This window comes from Mauremys reevesii, linkage group 2 (genome assembly GCF_016161935.1).
Source record: "Mauremys reevesii isolate NIE-2019 linkage group 2, ASM1616193v1, whole genome shotgun sequence".
Taxonomy (NCBI): domain Eukaryota; kingdom Metazoa; phylum Chordata; order Testudines; family Geoemydidae; genus Mauremys; species Mauremys reevesii.
The window spans coordinates 29739973-29765452 of NC_052624.1; the positions used below are offsets into that span (position 1 = coordinate 29739973).

Below are 25480 nucleotides of genomic sequence, written 5' to 3' on the forward strand. Positions count from 1 at the left end.
TTTTGTGAGACACCCAGAACATTTCTGGGTACTCAAAATAATAATAATAATAATCTTATTTAAGTGGGTTAATTTAAAATTCCTTGACTTCTGTAGATTTTCATCAGTAATAATGAGGATTTAACCTAGATGGTCATGTTTGTGAGTTCTGTAGCCCGTGGCAGTTTCCAATTAAAGTTAAAATTAGCAGTGAAATAGAAAAATTCTAAAATAAGATATTTAACAGTGCTAATCAGAACAAATAAATGTTTAAGTCTTAGATTTTCAAGGTCACCCAGGCTAGAGTGATTGAACTGACAATCAATTCTTAAACCACATGGTGGGTGAAATGACTAAGGTTGCTATAGCCACATGACAATATGTATGGAAAAATATACCCCCTCGTGTCAAAAGCAGCATATGATGAAAGTAGCCCATGATATAAGAAGTGGGCAAGGGGATTTGCAGTGAATTGGAGATTGATGAGGGTACAATTTTAGAAATGTTTGGTTGCTTAACAGGAAGCTCGTGAAGTGACTGCAGGGAGAGATTTTCTGAAATCGTGGGTGTGTGTACACAATTACGTAGTGAAGGGTGCATTTCCAAAAATGGTGCCGATTTTCTTTACTCTTTATCAGGCTTTTTGAACACACATAGAGATCTCTATATTTTATACTACCATCTGTGTTAGTGAGTGATTTTATTGTGTACATAGTGGTATCAGGATTACTTTGACAGATTATAGGGATACTGCATGAAGAAGAGGGCAGAATGAATTGAAGTGTGTATGTTTGCAACTCCTGGCTAAAATTAGGGCTTACATTAGCTAAAGATATCAGAAGTTTAATGGTGTGGGGTCAGCATTTACTTAGCCCCTACTGCTAGACAAGGATATCACTTTTTTTGAGTTTTGCTGATTGGGGAAATGTGCATTATTTTGACACAGCGAAGTTGGGATATGCTGTAGAACAAAGATCTCCTTGTTAAAACGTGGATCATGCAAAATGGGTAATAACCTGGGGAGGGAGCAGGATAGATTGAGGGTTATTATTATTGATCAAGCACTTACAATGTACTTGTGCACTGTACAAGACACTGAGCAGTTAAGGCCATACCCTCCCAGAAGATTTTACAATCTGAAGGACAAAAAGAACAAAATGCTCAGGGGAACGCAAACAATGGAATTAGCACAGATTGTGTGTGTGATGTGTGAGTTATTCAGAGCTCACTCCTTCTCTGATGGGATGTAGAGGGCATTTGCCTGAGCTCAGTGTGTGAGCCAGATGATGGGGGAACTTGAATGAGGAGATTGTGAGTTCCAGTGCATTGGGTTTTGGAGATCACAGAACACCTAAAGGTAGCAAGACAGGGGGTAAAACCCACCCTGGATTTGTCCCAGCTGGATGTCTTGTGCTAAGAGAGTCATATCACACCCAGACAATGCCCTAAACCCCCCCCCCCCCCTCCCAAACAGAGACTAAGGCAGTATTGGGCCAGGAGCAGCAAGACCTAAGGCTGGACACCTTGTCCTTTGACCTCTCCATCCAGGGCCGGCTCCAGGCACCAGCTTATCAAGCAGGTGCTTGGGGCGGCCACTCTGGAGAGGGGCGGCACTTTCAGGTCTTCAGCGGCAATTCGGCAGAGGGTCCCTCACTCCCTCTCGAAGCGAAGGACCTCCCGCTGAATTGCCGCAGATCGCGATCGCAGCCTTTTTTTTTTTTTTTCTGCTTGAGACGGCAAAACCCCTGGAGCCGGCCCTGTCTCCATCCCAGTGGCCCCCCTTTGCCAGCCGCTTCCCCTCCCTCCCATCTCCCTTCCCCTCACAGATCCCCACAACCCCCATCTTCTCTCTCTTCCTCCAGGTCCCCACAACCCATCTCCCCCCCGCCCCACAGCTCCTCTCCCACACCCACAATCCCCATCTTCTCTCTCTTCCTCCAGGTCCCCACAACCCCTGTCTCCCCACCCCACACAGCTCCTCTCCCACCCCCCACAACCCCCCCATCTTCTCTCTCTTCCTCCAGGTCCCCACAACCCGTCTCCCCCCCCCCCAGCTCCTCTCCCCCCCCCCACAATCCCCATCTTCTCTCTCTTCCTCCAGGTCCCCACAACCCCTGTCTCCCCACCCCACACAGCTCCTCTCCCACCCCCACAACCCCCAATCTTCTCTCTCTTCCTCCAGGTCCCCACAACCCCTGTCTCCCCACCCAGCGCCTCTCCCCCACAACCCCTGTCTCCCCCAGCTCCTGTCTCCCCCCAGCTCCTCTCCCACCCCCCACAACCCCCAGCTTCTCTCTCTTCCTCCAGGTCCCCACAACCCCTGTCTCCCCCCAGCTCCTCCGCCGCCCCCAGCTTCTCTCTCTCTTTCTCCAGCTCCCCACGCCCCCAGCTGCCCCTAAGCGCCCAGCTGTCCCCGCCCCCGGCACTTTTCCTCTCCACGTCCCTCGCCCCGCCCCGCCCCGCCCCTCCGCCGGCACGTGACGCGGGAGCGTTGACGCCGCGCCGTGCCCTGGAGGAGCTGCCCCTGCGCGAGGAGGAGACGGTGGCAGCGGCGGGGGGGAGGTGGCGGCGGCGGGAGTCGCCGCGCTGAGGCGGGAGCGGAGTCGACGCCCACCCGGGTAAGGTGGCTGCGAGCAGGGGGCTACGGCGAGGCGGGGCAGCGGGGACCCTGCGGGTGGCCCCGGTGGCTGGTGGGAGGCGGCTGCTCCCAGGGGCGCCCCCTGGCTGGCTGGCTGCGGCGGGAGGGGGTCTCGGACGGTGCCCCCGAGTCTGTTCCTGGGGGAGCCTGGGGCCCCCACCCCTGCGGTGCCCGGGGGCGGGGGGCCTAGGGGCGCCATGCGGGGCGAGCCGGGCAGCCCTGGCCCGGCCCAGACGGTGACTGGGAGCAGCCGCTTGGTGATCCCGGTAGCGGGCAGCTGTGGAATAACCTGCCCATAGGGGAAGTGGCTTCCTGGCCCTTGCCCGGGCTGGCTTGTGCCCGGAAGCGTGAAGGCATCGGTCCCTCCTGCGCTGTCGTCCAGGGGCGGCTAGACCCGTGCGGGGCTGGCCTGCTGTGACTCACCGCAACTCCTGGGTCGGCGGGGGCAAAGTGAGTGACACTAGCACTGCTATCCCCCTGCCTTCCCTATACCGACACGCTGGCAGCATAGCCCGGCTTGTGAAGTTGGCAGAGAAAGACTTTACTGAGTTGAAAATGTGAAGTGATTTGTGTGTGTGTGTGTGTGTGATGGCACAGGCTGTGTTCAATACTGTTTGGTATATTTTTCGTAGACCTTTGTGTATTTAGATACTGCAGATATACATGTTCACAAATTAGTCACTGGAGCTATGAATGTCTTATGTAATTTTGTTTCACCTGTTAAAACGAATCCTAAGGCTCCAATCAAAACAACTTCAATGCTAATTGAGATGGTAGCCATTACTGTATTTTTCAGATGTCCTTGTTGAATGGTGACTCTAACACGCCCTAAAATAGTTTGAATGCTGCTTGTTTGTATGATTTAATCATAGTGTATAGACACAGATTTGCTCAGCTATTTATAGCTGGTCATTCTTGTCAACAACATAACAAAAGTGCACAGTGAAAGGCAAGGGGCTGATGTTAGGCTGCATGCTCATTACTGTGTACAGTTGATGAAAAGTGGCTTTGACAACAATTTAAAATATACCATGTACTCAGGAGTCTATAGGCTTAGTCAATAGACAGTTATCAGGAAATTGGATGGTTACTTGTTGTGCTTTTAATTTTTAAGGAAGTCTAAACATGGGGAGGGGAGCTTATTCTGCTTGGGAATTGCATGTGTCTCCTAATACTAATGATGGTTTATGTTTGAGGAAGGGAGTAGAGGATTAGACCTGCTTTTTAAAGGGCCTGCAAGTCCCTACTGTCAACATTAGCTGTTTGTGTTTTATATATATGTGCACACTAGCTTGAAATGTGTTTGCCTAAAATTTTGTACAAATACCTGATGCATGTTGACAAGCAAAACTGTTCTGATGAACTAAAGTATGTGAAAATCATTTCTGACAGGGCAGATGTGAGGGGAAAATGGTCTTATAGAAAGTATGGACTTGAGATACTCTGTGATGACATTAAAAAAGAAGTAGCTTTTTGGATATTATAGAAGATTTCTTTAAATTCTGCTCCTAACATGAACACTTATAAAATGCAGAATATATTGCTGACTTCCTTTGTTATTCCCCTCAGTCACTGAATATATTGAAAAGCTTTAAAGAGTGATCAGCTAATTTTTGTTTTTGATCATGAAAAATAAGAAATAGTGCCTCACTGGAGAAATTTGAATAAAAGACTAAATTCATCCCTGATATAACAAGAATTACACAAAGGGTTTAATTCTGTCCTTAAACTAAGTATATCCTGGGACCATATTCAAGAAATGCTGTTGCAGCAAATATTTTTGAGGGTGCTGAAAGGACAAATTCAAGGGGAAAAAAATCCACCCAATATAGAGATAATTGGGTGGATTTTATATTTCATCTGACCTTCAGTTGGTAACAATTTATGACAGATGTTCTCAAATATGGTTTCTGTGGCTGACTTTCTTGTTTGTGCAGCAACATCATTAATGTATTCATCGCAGCTGTAGGGAATAATGCTTGTCAATGAAATATCTATTGCAGAGGTGGTACAAGAACCAAGCCATTGTTTTTGTGTGGCTCACATAAACAGTGGCTATTGTTTGGGGTCATAACAGTAGCTTTTCAAAATTACTCCTAAAAATCTAAGTAATTGTAAAAAAAATTTCTGATATTCCTCAAACAACTCTCGGAAAAGGAGTCCAGTTCGTAGAAGCTTAGGGCCTGGCTATACTTGCAAATGTAGAGCGCTTTGAGTTAAACCAGCCTTCGAAGAGCGCAGTAGGGAAAGCGCTGCAGGCTGTCCACACTGACAGCTGCAAGTGCATTGGCGTGTCCACATTTGCGGCGCTTGCGGCGGCATTGGGAGCGGTACATTGTGGGCACCTATCCCACTGAGCACCTCTTCTCATTCTGGTGCTATGGCTTGTGGGAAGGGGGCGGGAGGTGTGGGGCATTCGGGGTCCTGTCCCAAAGCCCCGTGATGCATCCGTTCGAATCCCAGCAATCCCTCTGCTTCCATCCACAATTGGTGCAATCTTTCAACGTATTTTGTACTGTGCGCTCTGTCTTCCCTTTCGGTCTGTGGGAATGGAGCCCGAACTGCTGAGGAATATGCTGATCTATTGCAATCTGAAAGCTGGCAACGCCAGACAGCCATCGATTGGTCGCTAACCGGTTTGGAGTGGGGAGTTGACTGTTGGAATCGTGTTGATGCAAGTTTGCAGGGCCATTAATGGCATCCTGCTCAGAAGAACCGTGACTCTGGGTAACGTGCATGACATTGTGGCTGGCTTTGCACAAATGGGTTTCCCTAATTACAGAGGGGTGATAGATGGGATGCATATTCCAATTCTGGCACCAATCCACCTAGCCTCCCAGTACATTAATCGGAAGGGCTATTTTTCTATGGTTCTCCAGGCTCTTTTGGATCACCATGGGCGTTTCATTGACATTAACACAGGCTGGCCCGAAAAGGTGCATGATGCACGCATCTTTCGGAACACTGGCCTGTTCAGGAAGCTGCAAGCCAGGACCTTTTTTCAAAGACCAGAAGATCTGCGTGCTATACCGTCCAATACATTTGTGAAGGGAAGGGTGAAAGGGTACGTCCAGACTACCCGCCGTATCGGCGGGTAGCGATCGATTGATTGGGGATCGATATATTGCGTCTCATCGAGATGTGATATATCGATCCCTGAACGCGCTCCCCGTCGACTCTGGAACTCCACCGGAGCGCGCGGCGGTAGTGGAGTTGATGGGGGAGCCACAGATGTTGATCCTGCGCTGTGAAGACAGGAGGTAAGTCGGAGTAAGATATGGCAACTTCAGCTACGGTATTCCCATAGCTGAAGTTGCGTATCTTACATTGACACCCCCCCAATGTAGACCAGGCCAAAGATTCACTCAGGCATGGCACTCGGAGGTTCAACACCTGGAGGCTGAATTTGAACAGCCAGAGAGCAGGGCTATTAGAGGGGCCTAGCGTGAGGCTGCAAGGATTTAGTGATGCCTTGAGGGAGCAATTTGAGGTTGAAAGCCACCAGTAATGTCTGGTGCCCTGCACAGGAGTGAAGTGCAATGGTTCCAATGTGAGTAGTAATCTGTTTTTGCTACGTATGATACACGGACTTGCAGTGCCTGTTGCTTTCCTGGGCTAAGGTATCTTACTTTATGCAATAATAAAGAATGTTTTCAAAGCAAGAAAATGCATTTATTGAAAAGAAACACAACTGCTTGGGAAACAGAAAGGACAAGGGGGTAGGGAATGGTACAATGACAGATTTGTGTATGTCCTGTTGTTCTGCTCAGCCTTCCTGTCTGGAGTTCTGTGCAATGAGTGCTTCACTTTAGGATGGCTATACTTCATGGTGATGGGGGTTGAGTGCAGTGGGTTAAGGGTCGTAGTTTTCAGGGCTGGGTGGTGAAGCTACAGGTGTTGGAGGCAGCTGGTGGCGATAAGAACCCTGATGTTGGGGAAAGTGGGTTGGAGGTGACATGGGGGCACCAGGGAAAGATTTCTGGTACAAGGGCTGTGGGGGTGGGGGTGCGGTAGTGGTCCACCTGCATGGCTACGAGTGCTTGGGTCAAGTCCGCTTGGTGCTCCGTGATGCTTATCAGCCTCTACGTGCTTTGGTGCCGGCCATCCGCATTCTGCTGGAGGCCTCTCCTTTCACTGCTGCCCTTTTTGATTTTCATTAAGGGAGCGCTGCATGACTTCATGCAGTGTGGCCTCTTCCTGGTTCTTTGCAACCTCTCAGCAGGTGATAACAGACGGCTGAGATCTCAAGGTTGCATCTGTAAAGGCAAAATGCAACACTTAACAGAGGCAGCATTGTTCACATCAGACAGAGCAAGGATTCCCCTGTACTTAAGGAGGGCAAGCACAGTCTACACAATAGCATAATTTGCCCATTCCAAAGTGAGCGCACGTAACCTCCGGGAGCCCCAAAATGGTGAGTAAGCACAGGGTCAAGGGGGACTGATTCTTTCATGGCTGTACTGTCCTCTGGGTTTCTGTCCCTTGGGGAGAGGCAAAAGCTGCAGGGGGCCCCTATACTGAACACTGTCCCCACATTTTCCGCAGGAGTTCGTCCTGGAAGATATCTCGCTGCTGAGGTGACCTGGGAAGCAAGGAAGGGTCTTCTACTACAATGTGGCTTCCGCCCTGGCCCATATGTAGCTTGCCTGTATGCAGCAATGGTGTCCATCCCTCCCCTCCCCCAGCCCTTCAAGGCACAGTGGCGCGGGCATGTTAGCCTGACTGGGACAAGGACCACAGTGGCTCTCCCAGGAAACCTGTGCAAGCCCATTGCCCAATTCTGGATGAGACCTTTGAAGAGATCACTGAGGCCGATTACTGCGATGTGAGAGAGCACATCAATGCTCTATTCCGCATCTAGGCATGCATGCAGCCCTAACCCTCCTTGCCCCAAGAGCTCACGCTGAATAACTTCCTTCCCAAAATAAAAGCTGCCTACTGGGAACCTCCTCTGGTGTTTGTCCTTCCCCAAGCACTGGCCGCCGCGACTGGCTACCTTCCTCCTGGCTGCATGCATCTAGGGATGACGGGGTGTCTTCCTCCTCAGCATCCTTGCTCCTGCTTTGCTCCTCCTCCTCCTGCCTTGTTGGACTGAGCTCTGAAGTGTCCAGGGTGGTTCTCAGAGTGGAGGTGGGGTCACCCCCAAGTATTGCGTCCAACTCTTTGTAAAAATGGCAGGTCACGGGGGCAGCAGCTGAGTGGCTGTTTGCCTCGTGAGCTTTGCTGTAGGCATTCCGTAGCTCCTTCACTTTAACCCTGCACTGCAGAGCGTCCCGGTCATGGCCCCTTTCCATCATGTCCCTTGATATCTGCCCAACGGTATCGTAATTTCTGTAGCTGGAGAGCAGCTGGGACTGGACATCATCCTCCCCCCAAACACTGATGAGGTCCAGCACCTCGCCATTGCGCCATACTGGGGATCGCCTGGCGCATGGAGGTATGGTCACCTGGAAAGATTCGCTGAGGGCACTCTGCGCCTGGCTGAGCAAACAGGAAGGGGATTTTCAAAATTCCCAGAGAATTTAAAGGGCGGGATCTGATGGTTGGTCACCCGAGGGCAGGGCAGTAGAGTTCAAACTGATGATCAGAGTGGCTAGAACAGGCATTGTGGGACACTTCTGGAGGCTGATCAGAGCGTATTAACAGACCAGGGCACCCACATTGGCGCCACGGTGCTCCAGCGGGGGCGCATCAAACGTTATTCCACTCGCCGAGGTGGAGTACCAGGAACGCTCTAGCCGTGGAGTCAGAGCGCTCTACATGCCTTGCCAATGTGGATGCGTCGTGAGTTAGAGTGCACTGGGCTGCTTTAATGTGCTCTAACTCGCAAGTGTAGCCATGCCCTTAGAAATGCAGTCAATACACAACTGCACTAACTGCTATGACAGCAACCCAGCAACCACACACGGGGAGATCTTTGCTCTTTGTGTAGAGTAGTGCTGATATTTGAAGATGGGAAGTGCTGTGGAATCTGAGGAAGTAGCTGAGCTACATAGAGTACTTATTTCAGGCCTTATCTGAAAGTTGCAGAGATTTAACTAAAGGTGGGTTTTAAAATCAATTTAAACTCGTGCAAGTCTGTGTAGTCATTCTTATTTTAGTTTGAGAGTCTTATTTCAGTGTAGATTACATTTTTTACAGAGTTTTGCTAAACTGAAATAAACTATTAAACCAACCTAAAAGTGTTTACATGCAGATTTACACCAATTTTAAGTAAATTGGTTTAAAAAAGCAACTTTAGTTATAGTAGTGCAAATTTGTGCTTAGACAAGGCCCCAGATTATTTATGGATGAATCTCTTCTGGCAGGGGTATGTGTCTGACAATGAGGGAATTGTCATAACAAACCCATTATTCCATTAAAATTGGATAAGTCTTTTTATGAGAGAGAGAGAGACTAAATTTTGGACCTGAGGCTCCTGAATCATGGCCAGAAGAGGGCTTTTTTTTTTTTCCCCATAAAACCTACTCAATATTGAGTATGTCCTTACACAATTTAATGGATAATCACTGTCTCTGTGTTGTGAAGTGTTCCATTTCCCCTAGGAAATGGGTGACCTAAAAGATCTTCTGCATGAGCTCTTAATCTAAAAATCTAACTTAATATGTTTTAACTGCTTCAGTTCCTATAATTGTATTCTGCATAGTACATCACCTTAGGATGGCACAAATGCCTTGTAGAGTGGGGGAACTTAATTACTACCAGAGTATAAGGATGTTGTCAGTGGTTTTAAATGCACTCTGGCACCCAGGCTTTCCTTGACCAAACAAACAAGTATAGATACTGATCTCGGTCCTGTTGTCAGTGGTGAATTTTCTTATTGACTACAGTGTGATCAGTAGGGGTCCATTCAGTAACATTAATCTCGTGAATCAGGTTTCCAGATACATTAAAATATCAAAGCCTACAGATGTACTCTGTAGAGGAAGTTGCTTCAAGTAATACTTAAAACACACATACACAGCACTTTCCATCTGAGGATCTCAAAGCACTTTACCATAGTGGGAATTTATTATCATTTTACAGATGATGGGGTGGATGGGTGGAACTGAGTGACAGAGAAGTTACAGAACTTGATCCACTGTATCACTTTAGGCAGTGACAAAGTCAGGAATAAATCAAGAATTCTCAACTCCAGTCGTATGTGCTCGCTTCTAGACTACACTAGCATTACTTGCTTGGAAAGGATGCCTAAACTTTTATCACAGAGGTTTGACAGTACCTCCTTACTTTGAAGTATCAGAAGATGGGCATGTGGAAGGGAGAGAGTTCCTTGTACAGGGCTCTATTTGGCCAATACAGAAGAGATGTTTATAGCACTTGAATAGCAAGGATTGCTGGCGTGTCACAAGTTCGTTGGTTTGCGGGGAGAATGATTAAGGGGACTAATGAGTAATTCTGGGAACTCTGAAAGGGTCCTCAGAGGACTTATTGGGACCAGAGAAAGGGAGGCAAAATAAGCAAACCAGCCCTTCTCCTTCTGAAGACTTAATTATAAGAGAAGTCACACTGTTCCATGAAGAATTTAAGCTTTTACGTAAGTAAGCGATTGACTCAAGAGCTAAAAAAAACACTGATCTTCTTTGCTAAGTAACAGAAACAATAGGCTTAATAGGTAGCTTGCAGATAGTAAGAGGGTCATGAGCATAGGAGGGCAGAAGTTGTGACTAGGGTTGCCAACCCTCCTGGTTTTGCTGGGAGTCACTGAAGCCAAACCAGGAGATTTTAGGTGCTAAAAGTCTGGCGGTGCAGTGGGGGAAAGGCAGGCTCCCTGGCTCCACGCTGCTCCAGGAAGCAGCCCGCACATCCCTGGGGAGCCCAGGGGGTCTCTGTGTGCTGCTTCCGCCCTGAGCGCCAACTCTGCAACTCCCATTGGCCGGGAACTGTGGCCAATGGGAGCTGTGGGGGCGGTGCCTGCGGGCAGGGGCAGCGCGTGGAGACCTCCTGGCCCCTCTCTCTAGGAGCTGTTGCCAGAGGGATATGCCAGTCGCTTTTGGGAGCTGCCAGAGCACCGCCTGGCCAGAGCCCTCATCCCCTCTCACACCCCAACCCTCTGCCCCAGCCCAGAGCCTGCACCCCAACTCCCTCCCAAGAGCCTGCACCCCTACCGCTTGCCTCATCCTGATGAAAGAGAGGGATGGGGGGAGAGCAAGCAACAGAGGAAGATGGGTTGGAGTTAGCAGGGGCATGACCTTGGAGAAAGTGTGGGGTGAGTGGGGCAAAGGTGTTTGGGTTTGTGGGATTACAGTTGGCAACTCTAGAGACCATTGTTTCCACTGTTTTACTTTCATAAAGAGTGTCTCAGCTATGATCTTAGAGTTGTTTTCTTATCACACTGTTATTATTTGTTGAAAGACTTAGATAATTAATGCAATATGTAGTATTAATTTTGAAACCACTTTTCCCTCAGACATTTTAGGCAATTGACTAGTGACAGTTTTGTTTTTGTTTTTCTTATAGCTCTACGGATACAAACCGAAAAAACAAGTCATGATGTGCCTTATCTTTCGCTTGGAAACGTGAATATCTCTTTCAGATAGAGATGGCTGACAAAGCTGGAAAGGTCCTCCCAGGACCACTGTACATTGAAGTGGAGTATGATTATGAGTATGAGGCAAAGGATAAAAAGATTGTGATAAAACAAGGGGAGAGATACATCTTAGTGAAAAAGACTAATGATGATTGGTGGCAAGTCAAAAGGGATGAAAATTCCAAGGCCTTTTATGTGCCAGCACAGTATGTGAAAGAAGTAACACGAAAAGCACTAATGCCACCTGTTAAACAATCAGGTGGTCTGCCAAATAGCTCTTTGAAACTGATGCATAGTTTACAGAGGTCGACAGAAAATGTGAACAAGTCGCCAGAGCTTTCTAGTTTTGGAAAATCCTCTCCAGTGTCTGGCCTAGTTCGTGATGCCAATCAGAATCTGGGACCAAATAGTAGCCCAGGTCAAAATCTTGGCCTGAGCCTGGACCTTGCCCAAAATAATGGAAAACTTAACAGTGAGTTGCAGTCCCCCAAGGTTTCCAGCCAGTACAGGTCTCTCTCTCTGGGCCATTTCACTTGTCAAGAGTTCATGGAAATAGAGAAGACCAGCTTCTCACATGAACAGTCCTGTGATTCAGCAGGGGAAAGCTCAGAAAAAGTCCATCAGGATTCAGAGTCTGGAGATGAACTCAGTAGCAGCTCCACAGAACAAGTGCAGGTAAGCTTGAAAAGGATCTAAGTGGATTTTTTTCTTTCTCAATTATACATCTTTGATGTAGTTTACTATTGGTTTTTAATTTGCTTCCTAAATAGAAAGAATTGGAAGATTGAGGTGAAATCTTCATTTCATATTTTTCATTTCATCTAGCATGGCATTGATTTGTCAAGTTAGAAAAATTGGCATGTAGAATTTGTGTAACAAAAAGTACTTTGCTTTGTGCTCTTATTCTCACTTACAGTGTCCTTGGAAATTAATGGCATAGAAGAACTTCAATTAGAACTATTTTTTTTCAGTGTTGAACGTGCAATTGGAGATGTGAATTTAACCAGTTCTTAGCGATTCTTCCCTAGAGGAAGCAAGCCCAGTGCTGTTAATTTCAACTTCTGGGTTCACTGAACTTTAGTCCAGATGCATGTGATGGTCACTAGCCATTGTCATTGATTTCTTAAGTATATTGCATGTAGGTAATTTGCGAAGTATGGAAAGCTGAATGTAATTAATGGCTTAGTGGCTATGAAATGGTACTTTTAAAAGTTAATGCTCACACTTAGTGTGAAAATATCTCAAGAACATTCCTATCTAGCCTTGAAATTAACTAATGGAAACTGACATATTTGAGTTTTAATTCAGAGATGTGCTGAGATATGAAAGAAGTAGTGATGGTAAGAGTGGCTTCTTACCAAAGCCAGTTAGTGACAGCTTAAAAAAAAATTGACTCTTTAGGCTAAAAGGCAAGATACCAGGGTTGCTATACCATTGGTTATCTTAGTAGTCTCTCTTTTGGCTTACTAGGGAATGGGCTGGGGAGTTCACCAGTTTTTTTTTCCCCGTAAGGCAGGGGTCTCAAACTCAATTTACCTTTGGGCCAGGGCCAGTCCTCAAATCTTCCCAGCGGGCCAATAATGTCACTGAAGATGGTGTTCAGAAAAGGAAACAATTGTATTGTATTTTTTATTTTGAATATCTTATAAAGTTGTATGACAGTTTTATTATTTCTACAATTGTTCGCCTGCCAGAGAGTTTTTAGTGTTTGCCAGACACCTGGCAACACTTCAGTTCTGTCAGTTTGTTGATGTTTGGCCTCAGTGACTGAGAAGTTGAAACTTTCAGGATTGCAGCAAGGTGTGCATCAGATAGTTGTGTTCGGTATTTTGACTTGTTTATATTCATTGTGGGGAAAAAAGTGACACTACCTCTAAGGCTGACTCTGCCCAGCAGTTAATGATGCTGCCTCCATGGCTGACTCTGCCTGGCGACTAGTGATAGTATCTCTGTCCCTCTCCCCCAGCCAATGGGAGCTGCGGGGGCTGTGCTTGAAGGCAGCATGACTGCATGTGTGTCTCCTCCACGGGCTGCAGTCGGGAGGTTCTCAGGCTGCAGATGGCCTGCGGGCTGGGACTTTGAGACCCTTGCCATAAGGGCTGCTAGAGAGCCATTGACTGGTAATGGCAATTTGACACTATAGTTCTAGACCATTTGAACCATTAACATAGAAATGTAAGGCTCTTTGTGCTTTTTCCAGTTGGAGAGGTCACTTTAAACGGTGATATACATTATCTCTGTAATCAATTCTACATTTTCCCACGCTTGCTGTGACACTGTAGCTTGAGTACATACTGACAAACATTGATTATAGTAAATCAATTTATCAGCAACTATTTAACACCCAAATATATTTTAGTTTAAGGATGGTATTCAAATAAGGGTAGACTGTAATTTTAGAAATGAAATCTTGATTATATGGCTGTTAGCTGGAATCAGTTTGCTGAAAAGCCACAATTAAGACAGTTTTCTTTTAGGAAATTCCACAGCATAACTTGCAAAGCTTTGTTACACTGCTCAATTAACAAGAGCCAGTACAGTTGGTCACCCGGACCTGACACACATACATTTGGATTAGTGGTATATTAATCTAGTATTCTGACTGATAATCTAGTATCCTGGCCAGTATTAGATGCTTCAGAGGAATGTACAAGGAACATTGTATTGGACAGTGCCACTACCCCACTTGGCAATTTATTAAGACAATGTTTTTCTTAATCCCATTCAATGAGAGGTTGGCTTATGCACTGAATCATGAGTATTTGTATCCCTTAAAACTTTCTAACCAATAAAATATAAAGGTGGGTGTTCTTGTTATATGTACAATTCTTTTTTGTATCCTACTGGTCGCCCCATCTCAAAAGATACATTAGAATTGGAAAAGACGAGAAGGGCAACAAAAATGATTAGGGGTATGGAACAGCTTCTGTATCAGAAGAGATTGGAAAAACCTGGGACTTCTCAGTTTGGAAAAGAGATGACTAAAAGGGGATATGATAGAGGTCTATATAATCTTGACTGGTGTGGAGAAAGTGACTAAGGAACTATGATTTACTCCTTCACATAACACATGAATTAGGGGTCACCAAATGAAATTAATATGCAGCAGGTTTAAAACAAACAAAATTAAGTAGTTCTTCACACAACACACAGTTATCCTTTGGAACTCATTGCCAGGGGATGTTGTGAAAGACAAAACTCAAGCAGGGTTCAAAAAAGAACTAGATAAGTTTATGGAGGATTGGTCAATCCATGGCTATTTAGCTAGGATGGTCAGGAATGCAATCCCATGCTCTGAGTGTCCCTAGCGTCAGCTTGCCAGAAGCTGGAAGTGGATGACGGGATGGATCACTTGATGACTGCCTGCTCTGTTCAATCCCTCTGAAGCAACTGGCATTGGCCATTATCGGAAGACCGGATACTGGACTAGATGGACCATTGGTCTGACCCTCGATGGCTGTTCTTATGTACTAAACTGTTGGCCTCTAATTTGCGGCATTGTGTTCCATGGATTATGGTTGTGTCTTTGTTTATTAAGATGGTTGCCTTTCATTTTCATTGTCCTTTTGTCTTGCATAATGAGAAGGGATAAATAGGATCACTGGATATATTTTCTCCATATTGTTAATTTTATATATTGCTACCATGTCCTCATTTATTTAGTCTTTGAACTGTCACACTTAAAAAAACTGAAAGTGTGAACTTTTAAAGCAACATGTTTTATGAACTGCAATTGAGAGCAAACTGCACCACAGAGAACTATTAAGGATGAAATATATACTTAACTGCTCTTTCGGCATTGGCAAAATGTTTAGTGGTCCATCAGCTGTTGATATGGTGAGTTCCAAATTCATGACAAGGATGAGAGAACTTTTTAAAAGGGTTCTCTAGTTAAAACACTTTTTTTTTTTGATGCTTTCTATATTGCTTTATACAATCCCACTAAAATGGGAAGAAACATTGTATTAGAAGCAGCAAATCTAGTCAATTCCATTTGTGGTATAAGTAGATGCTCTTAGCATTGCATGGCTGATCATGCTGTCACACTTATTTATGTTTATAGTTTAGTCTTCAGCTAATTTTGGCAATATTAGTAACAAACTAATACTTTTTAGTGAACTGAATATGCTAATCTTCAAACATTTCTGAGGCATTGGAGAGGAAAAAGGTCAATGTCATGCATACTTCTAGTATCCACTGTGTTCGGTGATGGGAAATCTTCATGGTGTTAAAAATGATGTGACTTTTATGATTTCAGCTGTGAGAAAACATGACTGGTTATTAATATTGTTGTGGAGCTGTCGTTTACTGTCATTGCCTTAAGAAACAATTGCAAACCATATTGAACATTTGCTTGCTTGTTTTTTTTTATTTTTTAAAGCAGTGGAGTAACTTAATCTCATCATATGGAATCACAATCTCATTAAATATAATTTAAATATTTGACATTTATTAGCCATCGGGATTAAAGCAGTGGTAGTGCTGATGTCATTGTTACTGTATTGGCTTGGTTTAGATATTACAAATGCCAGCCTGCTCCACTGGAACTTCCCTCATGCTTTCAGTAATCAGCATTGTTTAGCAGAAGTCAGCTGTGCAGAAATTAATGGCTTAGAAAGCTGTTTTTATTGCTCTCAGTCTGTAGTCAGAACATGAAGTTCCAAACCTGCATACACAAATGCTTATTTTAATTTCATAAGGCAAGCTGAATCCTTTCTTTTTTATTGTGGAGTCCAGTCTTACACAGTCTGTATCATAATAAGCTTTAACTTACAGTACTATCAGAAGTTCACATTTATCTCCTTAGATTGATTCAACTTTTAGCCAAAAGTGAGAATGGTTTATTGAAATTGTTAAAATGTTGTCTTAAAAGATTTATGGTTTAATTATTGTCTGTAATGAGGCAATTAGGGGGTTGGGATTTTAAGATTTTCAGAAAAATTGAGAGAGCAATTTATCAGCAAATATAAACCAAAGTTTCCAGGTATGTTTATGAAACTGTTTTTCACAGGTCTGATAGATTGCACCCTGGATTTCTGTAAAGGTTTTAGGAAGGGATGTGTATGAGCTTGGGTGAGATGGGTATAGGCTGCTTAACACTTTTCCCACAGCAAAGTGAGCTTTTAAGTGTCTCAGAATCTTAGAATACATTTTTATACAGTTTTTGGCATTAATATATACTATATACAGTTTTATTACAGGGGGAAGCTTAGAATCTGCTGTGCTCATTACCATGGTGTCTACCTAGCCTCTCAATTCAGTACTAAAGGGTTGATTCCCGCCTCTGATTGGCCCATTGTTAGCCTTCATTGGCCACTTGTTAAATTCTCAGAAAAGCATCTTTTGTGCTTTCTCAAACTCATGCTTGGAAAGAGCTTCCTGTAAATGTTTGCAAAACTAACTTGTTTTCCTCCTCCAAATCACTCCTTAAAGCTCTCCCTTGCTGTGATACCTACAAAAAACTTGACAATAGTTAGCCCCGACCTATCAGGCTGCCCAATATTGTTTCACTGTTTACTTGTACTTCCCTGCTGATTTGTCTGTATCCATCTGATCTCTTGCCTTATACTTAAATTGTAAGTCCTTGGGGGGCAGGGACTGTCATTTTGTTGTTTCTACAGCACCTAGCACAATGAGCTCCAGGCCCATGATTGGGACTCTTTGGCACTATGGTAATATAAATAATAATAATAATGGGCAGCTATGGAACTGTGAAGGCACACTACATTGGAGGGATTATAGTCCTTCACCTCCTGTTTCTTTGCCAGTAGCATAAGTGTGGAGTATGTGTGTGGGCTTTAGATTATTTTTCAAATACTATCGTCAGGGGGGCTATTCTTATTGTTGGAAGAATTTTGTAAAGAGATGGTTTTTAAGCTATATTCTGGTGAATTGTGGGGTCATCTTGATTTCTTTTGGAGGGGAATGATGTACCTGAGGACAGGACCAGTCACTAAGGATTGCCTAGTAGTTCTGTCAGCTGCAGAGGCCCTGAAGAATGCAACTGTTGTGTGTTAGGCTTCATAGAGAGAGGGATATGGTCCAGGTCACAGCCAGTCCCATCCTGTTGAGAGCTTTATAGGTTAGGACCAGGTCCTTGAAGTAAAGACATTGATAAGGAGCCAGTGTAACACAGGGATCCAGAAAGGTAGAGAGTTGACATTATCAGTGATGGGAAAAGATTATCTTAGTGGCTGAAATTCATATGGACTAGAGGTTGATGGGTAGGTGACAATGTGAATGTTGGGGAATTTGCTGCTGAAGGCATGCACAAGTATTCTGGTGATGTGGCCAGGAAGAAAACATTAGATATTAGAATTGTTATGGACAAAGAAGCAGTTGTAGTTGGATGTAGCCTGGGATGTGTAGGTAAGGGGAATGGGAGGAGTCAAATGAGCACTGAGTTATGGGCTTGAATTATAGGAAGGATGATAGGTTTCAGAGTAGCAGCCGTGTTAGTCTGTATCCACAAAAAGAACAGGAGTACTTGTGGCACCTTAGAGACGAACAAATTTATTTGAGCATAAGCTTTCATGGGCTAAAACCTACTTCATCATCGGATGCATGCAGTGGAAAATACAGTAGGAAGATGTATACAGAGAACATGAAACAGTTGGTGTTACCATATACACTTTAACGAGACAGATCAGTTAAGGCGAGCTATTACCAGGAAAAGGGGGGAGGGGGGAAACAACTTTTTGTAGTGGTAATCAAAATGGCCCATTTCCAGCAGTTGACAAGAAGGTGTTAGAAACCTTAGAGGGGAAAAATAAATATGGGGAAATAGTTTTTACTTTGTGTAATGACCCATCCACTCCCAGTCTTTATTCAAGCCTAATTTAATGGTGTCTAATTTGCAAATTAATTCCAATTCAGCAGTCTCTCGTTGGAGTCTGTTTTTGTTGTTGTAATATTGCAAATTTTAGGTCTGTAACGAGTGACCAGGGAGATTGAAGTGTTCTCTAACTGGTTTTTGAATGTTATAATTCTTGAAGTCTGATTTGTGTCCATTTATAGAGACTGTCTGGTTTGGCCAATGTACATGGCAGAGAGGCATTGCTGGCACATGATGGTATATATCACATTGGTAGATGTGCAGGTGAATGAGCATCTGATAGTGTGGCTGATGTGATTAGGTCCTATGATGATGTCCCCTGAATAGATATGTGGACAGAGTTGGCAATGGGCTTTGTTGCAAGGATAGGTTCCTGGGTTAGTGTTCTTGTTGTGTGGTGTGTGGTTGCTGGTGAATATTTGCTTCAGGTTTGGGGGCTGTCTGTAAGCAAGGACTGGCCTGTCTCCCAAGATCTGTGAGAGTGATGGATCATCCTTCAGGATAGGTTGTAGATCCTTGATGATGCGCTTGAGAGGTTTTAGTTGGGGGCTGAAGGTGATGGCTAGTGGCGTTCTGTTACTTTCTTTGTTGGGCCTGTCCTGTAGTAGGAAGGATGATGATGCTGTTTTACAGTGACCAGGGAGGGCTTGTGAGGAAACTAGTTCAGAAGTAACCACTTTAAATTGCGAGAAGAATATGTGGGAGGAGAAGCCAAAGGATAAGCAGCAGTGGGGTTGGATGGAAGAAGACAGGTTGGGAGTGGATGAGTAGATCTAGGAGTCACTGATATAAAGATGATGGTGCTTGAAGCTGGGAGGGCAAATGAGGTTACCCAGGAAAAAAGGTGTGTGTGTGGCGGGGGGTGGGGGGAAGAGGGGAGGGGGAAGAGGGAGCCAAAGATAGAACTCTGTGGGACCCCAGGGAAGGAGGGAGGCGTTGGCAAAATCTTCCTCCAAGAGACTGGAATGAAGGAATGCCTAAAGAAGGGAGGGGAGCAAGGAAAGGAGAATTTTGTCGCCAAAGCTGGACGAGATCAGGAGAGGATGTGAGTATGATAAAATGTGTCAACAGCAGAGAGATAAAGGAGGATGAGAATAAAGTAGTGTCATAGCTAGTTGGTATTGAAGTAATTGGAAATCTTGGTGTAACCAATTTGGGTGCAGTAGAGATGATGGAAACCAGAACAGAGGGGATTCAGAATGAAGTTGGAGCAGAGGCACTCGAGGCAATGCTTGAAGGTGGAATGGTCAATGAGTTTAGAGGTAAAGGGCAGAATGGAGATAGGGCCGTAGTTGAATTACCTGGAGATTATTGGAGACTACTGTAGTATACAATCCACTTTGTATATCTTGCTTATTGGCCAAGAACACTATAGAAGTGGTTCTCAACCAGGGGTCCGGGGCCCCCTTGGGGGGCCATGAGCAGGTTTCAGGGGGTCTGCCAGTCTTGCTAGGGCCCAAGGCAGAAAGCCAAAGCCCTGCTGCACAGGACTGAAGCCTGGGGCCGTGAGCTCTACCACCTGGGCTGAAGCCGAAGCCTGAGCAACATAGCTTTATGGCGCCCCCTGTGGCAGTTGCCTTCTTTGCTACCCCTTAACGCTGGCCCTGGCTTTTATATGCAGAAAAACAATTGTGGCACAGGTGGGAGGTGAAGTTTTTATAGTATTTTGGGGGCCTTCAAAAAGAAAAAGGTTGAGAATCTCCATTCTATAGTAATACATCTTCAACAAAAATAAATCTAAAAATTCAGTTCTCTCCTACTTGGCTCTTTGACGTGGCCATCTGCACTAAAAGAATTTAACATGAAGGAAAATGTAGTCATTTTGTTGTTAATTGAATGTCCTATCTTGGCTTTTCAGTAGCTTCTTTCTCTGTGTATGATTAAGAGAACTGAATAAACTGCTAGAGCCATAAGTAGCAAGTGATATTTTCCTCTGGCTTATCTGCATCTGTAGTAATCTTAGTGTCTGGAAGATGTACTGCGCAAATCACTTTGGACTTTATAGCAACTGTAAGTGTGTAAAGCAGCTGGAATATCCCCAATAATGGCAGCAGTAGCATACCTTTCTGATTTCTGTAGTTAATCTCTATTGTCATTTGTCTTGTAAGAGCACCTATACTACTGTTCTAAAGGTGGTTTATAAAAATGAATTGCACCAATCAGTGGTCATATTTTAATTAAAATATTGAGCATAGACTTAATCCTGTAAAGTAATTTCCATAATGAAATCATGAACAAGTTTGGGTACCATCTGCTCTAGTTATATTGTACACAAATTGATTAATAGCTTCAGCATGGAGCATGATCCAACTTTAAGGTTATGTTCTACTGCAACACACCTCTAAGTGGCACATTCAGTTTACTTGGAATTTGTATTCCTGTTTTCCACTTGTGTTCTGTACCCATTTGTGATTTGAATAAGCATGTGCTCAACATGTTTAGATTATAGTACTTTAATGTTGTTTAACAATTCCCTCGGAGAGCTTTTTAAACCTGTATAAAGTTGCTGAATCTGGGTAATCTTCCTGTGGTCTGCCTGGTGCCTCCATGGTAGGCATGGTGGTGGTGAGGAACTTCCTTGCTTTTCGCATTCCGTCCTCTTTTGTTTTGGAGTGACCCTGACTCCTTAAACCTTTTGTTGTGCTGATTAAATATTATCTTTTCCTGTTCATAGAAAAGTTACTTTTAGTAGTAGGCTGTTTTAATCATTACAAATATAGACTGTGACCTATTTGCAAAGAGTGCTCTGTCTTTTATCCTCTTTAGTAATTGACTATTGCATAAACTATGAAGCACTAAAGGGGATTATCACTAGGATGTCTGTCTTGCTTTGATTAATTCTCAGTAGTAAAGATCCCACAAATGGAGCTGATTTTTACCTCTACAGTTTCTCTAGAAAATGCTGTAATTTTGTTTTTGATTACATTAAAACATAGCAAGTCAACTATATTTAGAAAATGTGTGTGTATACTGGTAAGTTTCTTTAGGGGAAATCACAGAACCCTGTTTATAGTTTCCTCTTAATTAGACTAACTTAATTAGGCCTCTAAATACAGGGGAGTTGTCAAGTTCTGTAGATCCCAGATTTAACTTGCTTTTATAGTTGGAAATGTGCTGCTTATTCTGCTTGTCTTTATTTTTAATTCACAGGGTCTAGCAATTAGTACTTTGAGGAGGGATATTGAAAGAATTCAGTTTACAAGACCTATACTTAATCAAACTGGGTATGTACACCAAATTCTGGGGCTGCATATATAGCTTGGTTAATGTATATCCCAGACATAAAGTGCTATGTGTAATATTTAAAACCCATTTAAAATAAGATCTGTGCCAGAATAATTAAAATTCTCTCCCCCCGCCCCCTTCCCCTACCCCTGGAAATTATGCTTTCAGTAGCAGGACAACATTTTGTCTGGTATAGTTATGATTTTTAAAGGCAAATTTAAATTTAGGACCAAAAACTACTTGTAATTTGAGATATTTTGCAAAACACTAAAATTATTAGACTTGTGTTTTCTTCAGTTATTGCATCTAGCATTTCATATTCACTCTGAAGTGTTTTCTAAGTGACTATTAGTGCTATAGTGCTATCAGTCCAGCACCTCTCCTATTGGTGTAAGCTTTTCTACACTAAATTGTCCTTCAACTGGTAGGATTGAGGTCACCTCCAAGATAAGAGAGAAGTTCAGTTTCCTTGGCTTGTCTAACAAGGGTTCTAATCATGTTTAAAATGGTTGATGTCAACATCTCTTTGACAACTAATGAAACTGATAGCTCTCTTTGTATCAGCCAGGAGATGGTACTCCCTTTCAGTCACAACTGATACTCCTGTATTCATATGAATGATCTACAGCAAAGAGATTCCATGTTTCATTATTATTCCCTGACCCATCCCATAGTGATGCTTTAGTGTAATGAATTAACTTTTTACTTTAACAAAACTGTCTCTGGCTTTCTTTTCTACAACAGCAAGTATTTTTGAGAGTTTAAGTGGCTTGATCTTTACTAGAGATCAATGGAAAAATCAAACTGGGATAGAGAGTGAAGGCTTTAATTAGTTTTTATTTAAATATTGAAATGGTAGTAATTTCAAGTGGTTGCATATCTCTCAACTGATTAGATAGTTCAGTGAAATGCAAATCTGCTTTCAGTCTAGCAATCTTATTTTACATTTTTGCAATTTCTGAATTAGAGTGCAGAGTTGAAAAGTCAAGAGAAGATTGATTTTTGTACTTTTGTTTCATATTCAATTTTTGTGCATGTATGACTCATGGTAATGTAGAACTCTTAAGACATCAGTTTATACTGGTAAATCTGAATTGATTCAATCCCACATTATTAACAACTGAAATTTCTTCAGTTTGAGTAGCATTACTTGATGCCTTGATGCATTACTTGATGCAAAGCTGCAGTGCTTAATTTTGTATTTTGCCACATACTTTGTCTGGTAGCTGAAGTCTAGAAAAAGGTTTCTCAAACTTTCAATGTAGATCATATTATAGTATATGCGGTCTCATCTGCCTTCTGTTTGAGAGAGTGCAAAGTATCTCTTGCACCATTCATAACTTGTCATCCTTGTGGCAATTAGTGCAAATGCTTGATTGGAAAGTGATATTAGTAAATGTAATGAATATACTGTCTCTTAATGAAATCTAGCAGCTGGAAATAAGGTGGGATCAGCCTGTTTTTTGCCAACAGGCATTCTGTGGGCTGCAGTTTGGGAAGCTCTGATCTTGAACATGTGCAGTCATGCTTCAAAATTAACAAAATTCCTGTTTGAGGGCACATGTTAGCATCAGTTTATATTTTTATACGTTTTGGGGAAAATATTTATTGTTTATATGTAGTATGGCTTTACCTAGCTAACATCTGTACATTGTTTAAGGCTGCAATATAGAGCTATCATGTAGCTATGTCAACTGTTTCCCAATAATAATGAATCATTTTGATATTGTCACTTAACCGCTGTGAACTGGACCATGCAATTCTTCTGGTATAGTGGAAATGTCTGTCTTGAAAGTAAAGCTCATCAGTGCAGAAGACAGAACTTTTTTGAGGGCCAGTCCAAGTCTGTGGAACAAACTCCACAGGATTATAGAACCACCATCAAACTTTGTCGATTCTTTGACCTTACCTTGATTAATACAAAAACATTGCACATAAACAATTAAAATAAAAATCTACAGATTTTTTTCTTTTTTGAGAAACAAGGAGAAAAAGAAAAGAACATGTGGCAGATGTTATATTACTTACTGTGTTACTTCTAGATGGTGGTTGGATACTATGGTGATGAGGTAAATATCGATTTCTTAAATTTATCATGGTGTTGTTATAGGGTGTGGAGTCTTCAACTAGTTCAGGATGCCATTTTGCTAGTCACTGTACAAACTGAGTCTCTCTGCCCCAAAGAGCTTACAATATAAAAGATGACACAACAGGTGGATGAAATAAGTGTGGATACGGTAACAAAAATAATAGGCTGCTTTATTCCAGACTAGCTGTAGGCAGAACTTCTTGCTAATCAGTAACAGTAATTACTACTTGCCACCTGCCCAGCTATTACTGGATGGCTGTGTGCTTACTAAATATGTGGTTAGAAAAGAGTGCCTATTTTCAGAACTTATCTGTACAATTTTCATTCGTTAGTGTTGGTATTGTGCTAGGAAAAATCCCTGTAATTCCAGGATCTTGGTACCCCTTCCACACGGCTGTCCATTTGAAAGATCCACTTACTCCCCAACTTTCATTTAATTTGGTAGTTAACCAACCACTGGCTTTATTTTTTTCATGTGACTTCTTCCAGTGGTGTAAAACATTTAATGGTATTTTCCGACTCAATAAATCCACTTGAACACAGTCAAACTTGACAATTGGATGTTACCTGCCTTGCTCTTTTAGTTTAGTTTTTTTTTAACTTCAAATTATGCTGATCAATTCTATCAAGTGTTGATGAGTAAAAAGAGAACTATATTTGACTCTGTTTTTCTTTCAGAGTAGTCTAGTGTGGTGGCTTTACCCTGCAGATAGTCCAGCTAACTAAAGAAATTTCCCTGTGTTATATACATGTAACTTTAGCGCCCTCATGGCCAAGATGGAGTCTGCTCTGCAGGCAGCTCTGGCCAAGAGAAGGCGCGCACAGGAATGCAGCAGGAGAAATCCCTTCCATACCAGGGGCACCTGTTCCAATCCCCGCCCGACTGAACACCCACACTTACAGGAGACGTACAGTGGATATAAGAAAGGGAAATATTTATTTACAGAGGGATGAGAGGAGAAGTACAAGGGGAAATATAGGGGGAGCAGTAGAACAGGGTTGCCTCCAAACCAAGGCCCCTCGGGCCCAGGGGTAGCTCAGTTTGAAAGGGCAGATACCGAGCAATGTGTCTGCACACAGAGTTCAGGAGTCCTGAGCACAATTCCAGTCCAGTGGTGAGTCTTGGGTGCTTCTGGTTGTCTTTGGCACCAGTGAACTTTCCCCCAACAACCCCGTCCGGTGCTGCTCTCTGCAAAGCCACACAGAGCAACCACCTCCCCACTTAACTATCTAGCAACCTCCCTCCTTATTCCCAATGCAGAGTCACAAGCCCAAGTACTCACAGCCCCATGCAGCTCTGGGCAGCCCTGATACCGGCCTGTCCTTCTTGGGCAATTCCTCCCTGGCACAGTGCTCTTCCTGGTTCCTGTCCTGGGGTGTCCCCAGTCGGCTGCCCTGTCCTTTCCAGGCTTTAGGCAGGTTCTCTTTACCACTATTTAGACCGGGGTGGACAAACTATGACTCACGGGCCGGATTCGGCCCCTCAGGGCTTTGGATCTTGCCTGTGGGATTTGCACCTCTGTGGTGCTGTGGGCCCCGCGCTGCTCCCAGAAGCAGTAGGCACCATGTCCCTACGGCCCCTGGGGGAAGGGGGTCAGAGGACTCTGCGTGCTGCCCTTGTCTGTGGGTACCTCCCCCAAAGCTCCCATTTACCGGGAATGGGGTACCACGGCCAATGGGAGCTTCAGGGGAGGTACCCAGAGGCCAGGGCAAAGCACAGAGCCCTCTGCTCCCCATCCCCTGAGGGCCTCAGGGACGCAGTGCCGTCCACTTCCCGGAGCAGCGTGGGGCCAGGGCAGGCAGGGAGCCTTGCTGAGTGCCGCTGCTGCCCCGGAGGCGCTCCAGGTAAGCGGCGCTGGGCCGGAGCCTGCACCCCAAACCCCTCCTGCACCTCAACTCCCTGCTCTGAGCCCCCTGCCCTCAGCCCCCTCCCACACTCTTCACCCTTCCCTGCACCACTGCCCTGAGCCCCTTCCTATACTCCAACTCCCTTCTCTGAGCCCCCTCATATACCACACACCCCTCGTCTGCCCCAACCCCTTGCCCTGAGCCCCTTCCTGCACACCACATCCTGCACTCCTCCTGCAACCCAACCGCTTGCCCTAGCCCTACATTCATGGCCCTGCATGCAATTTCCCCACCCAGATGTGTCCCTCAGGCCAAAAAGTTTGCCCAGGTCCTGAT

General features: G+C 44.2%; 1 protein-coding gene across 9 annotated transcripts in view; it reads left to right on the plus strand.

Moving 5' to 3' along the window:
- The first annotated feature begins 2456 nt into the window (after window positions 1–2456).
- The window catches only part of ARHGAP12 (Rho GTPase activating protein 12), a 142225-nt gene continuing 119201 nt past the window's right edge, over window positions 2457–25480 (plus strand). For 7 of the 9 annotated variants that reach the window (XM_039524543.1, XM_039524545.1, XM_039524546.1 and 4 more), the window contains exons 1-2: window positions 2457–2597; window positions 11078–11822. In XM_039524543.1, the coding sequence (XP_039380477.1) occupies window positions 11160–11822 (663 nt within the window). In that variant the 5' untranslated portion in view covers window positions 2457–2597; window positions 11078–11159. Of the gene's footprint in view, window positions 2598–2940; window positions 3068–11077; window positions 11823–25480 lie in introns of those variants that run through there. The other 2 variants (XM_039524544.1, XM_039524551.1) reach the window with 2 other exon arrangements.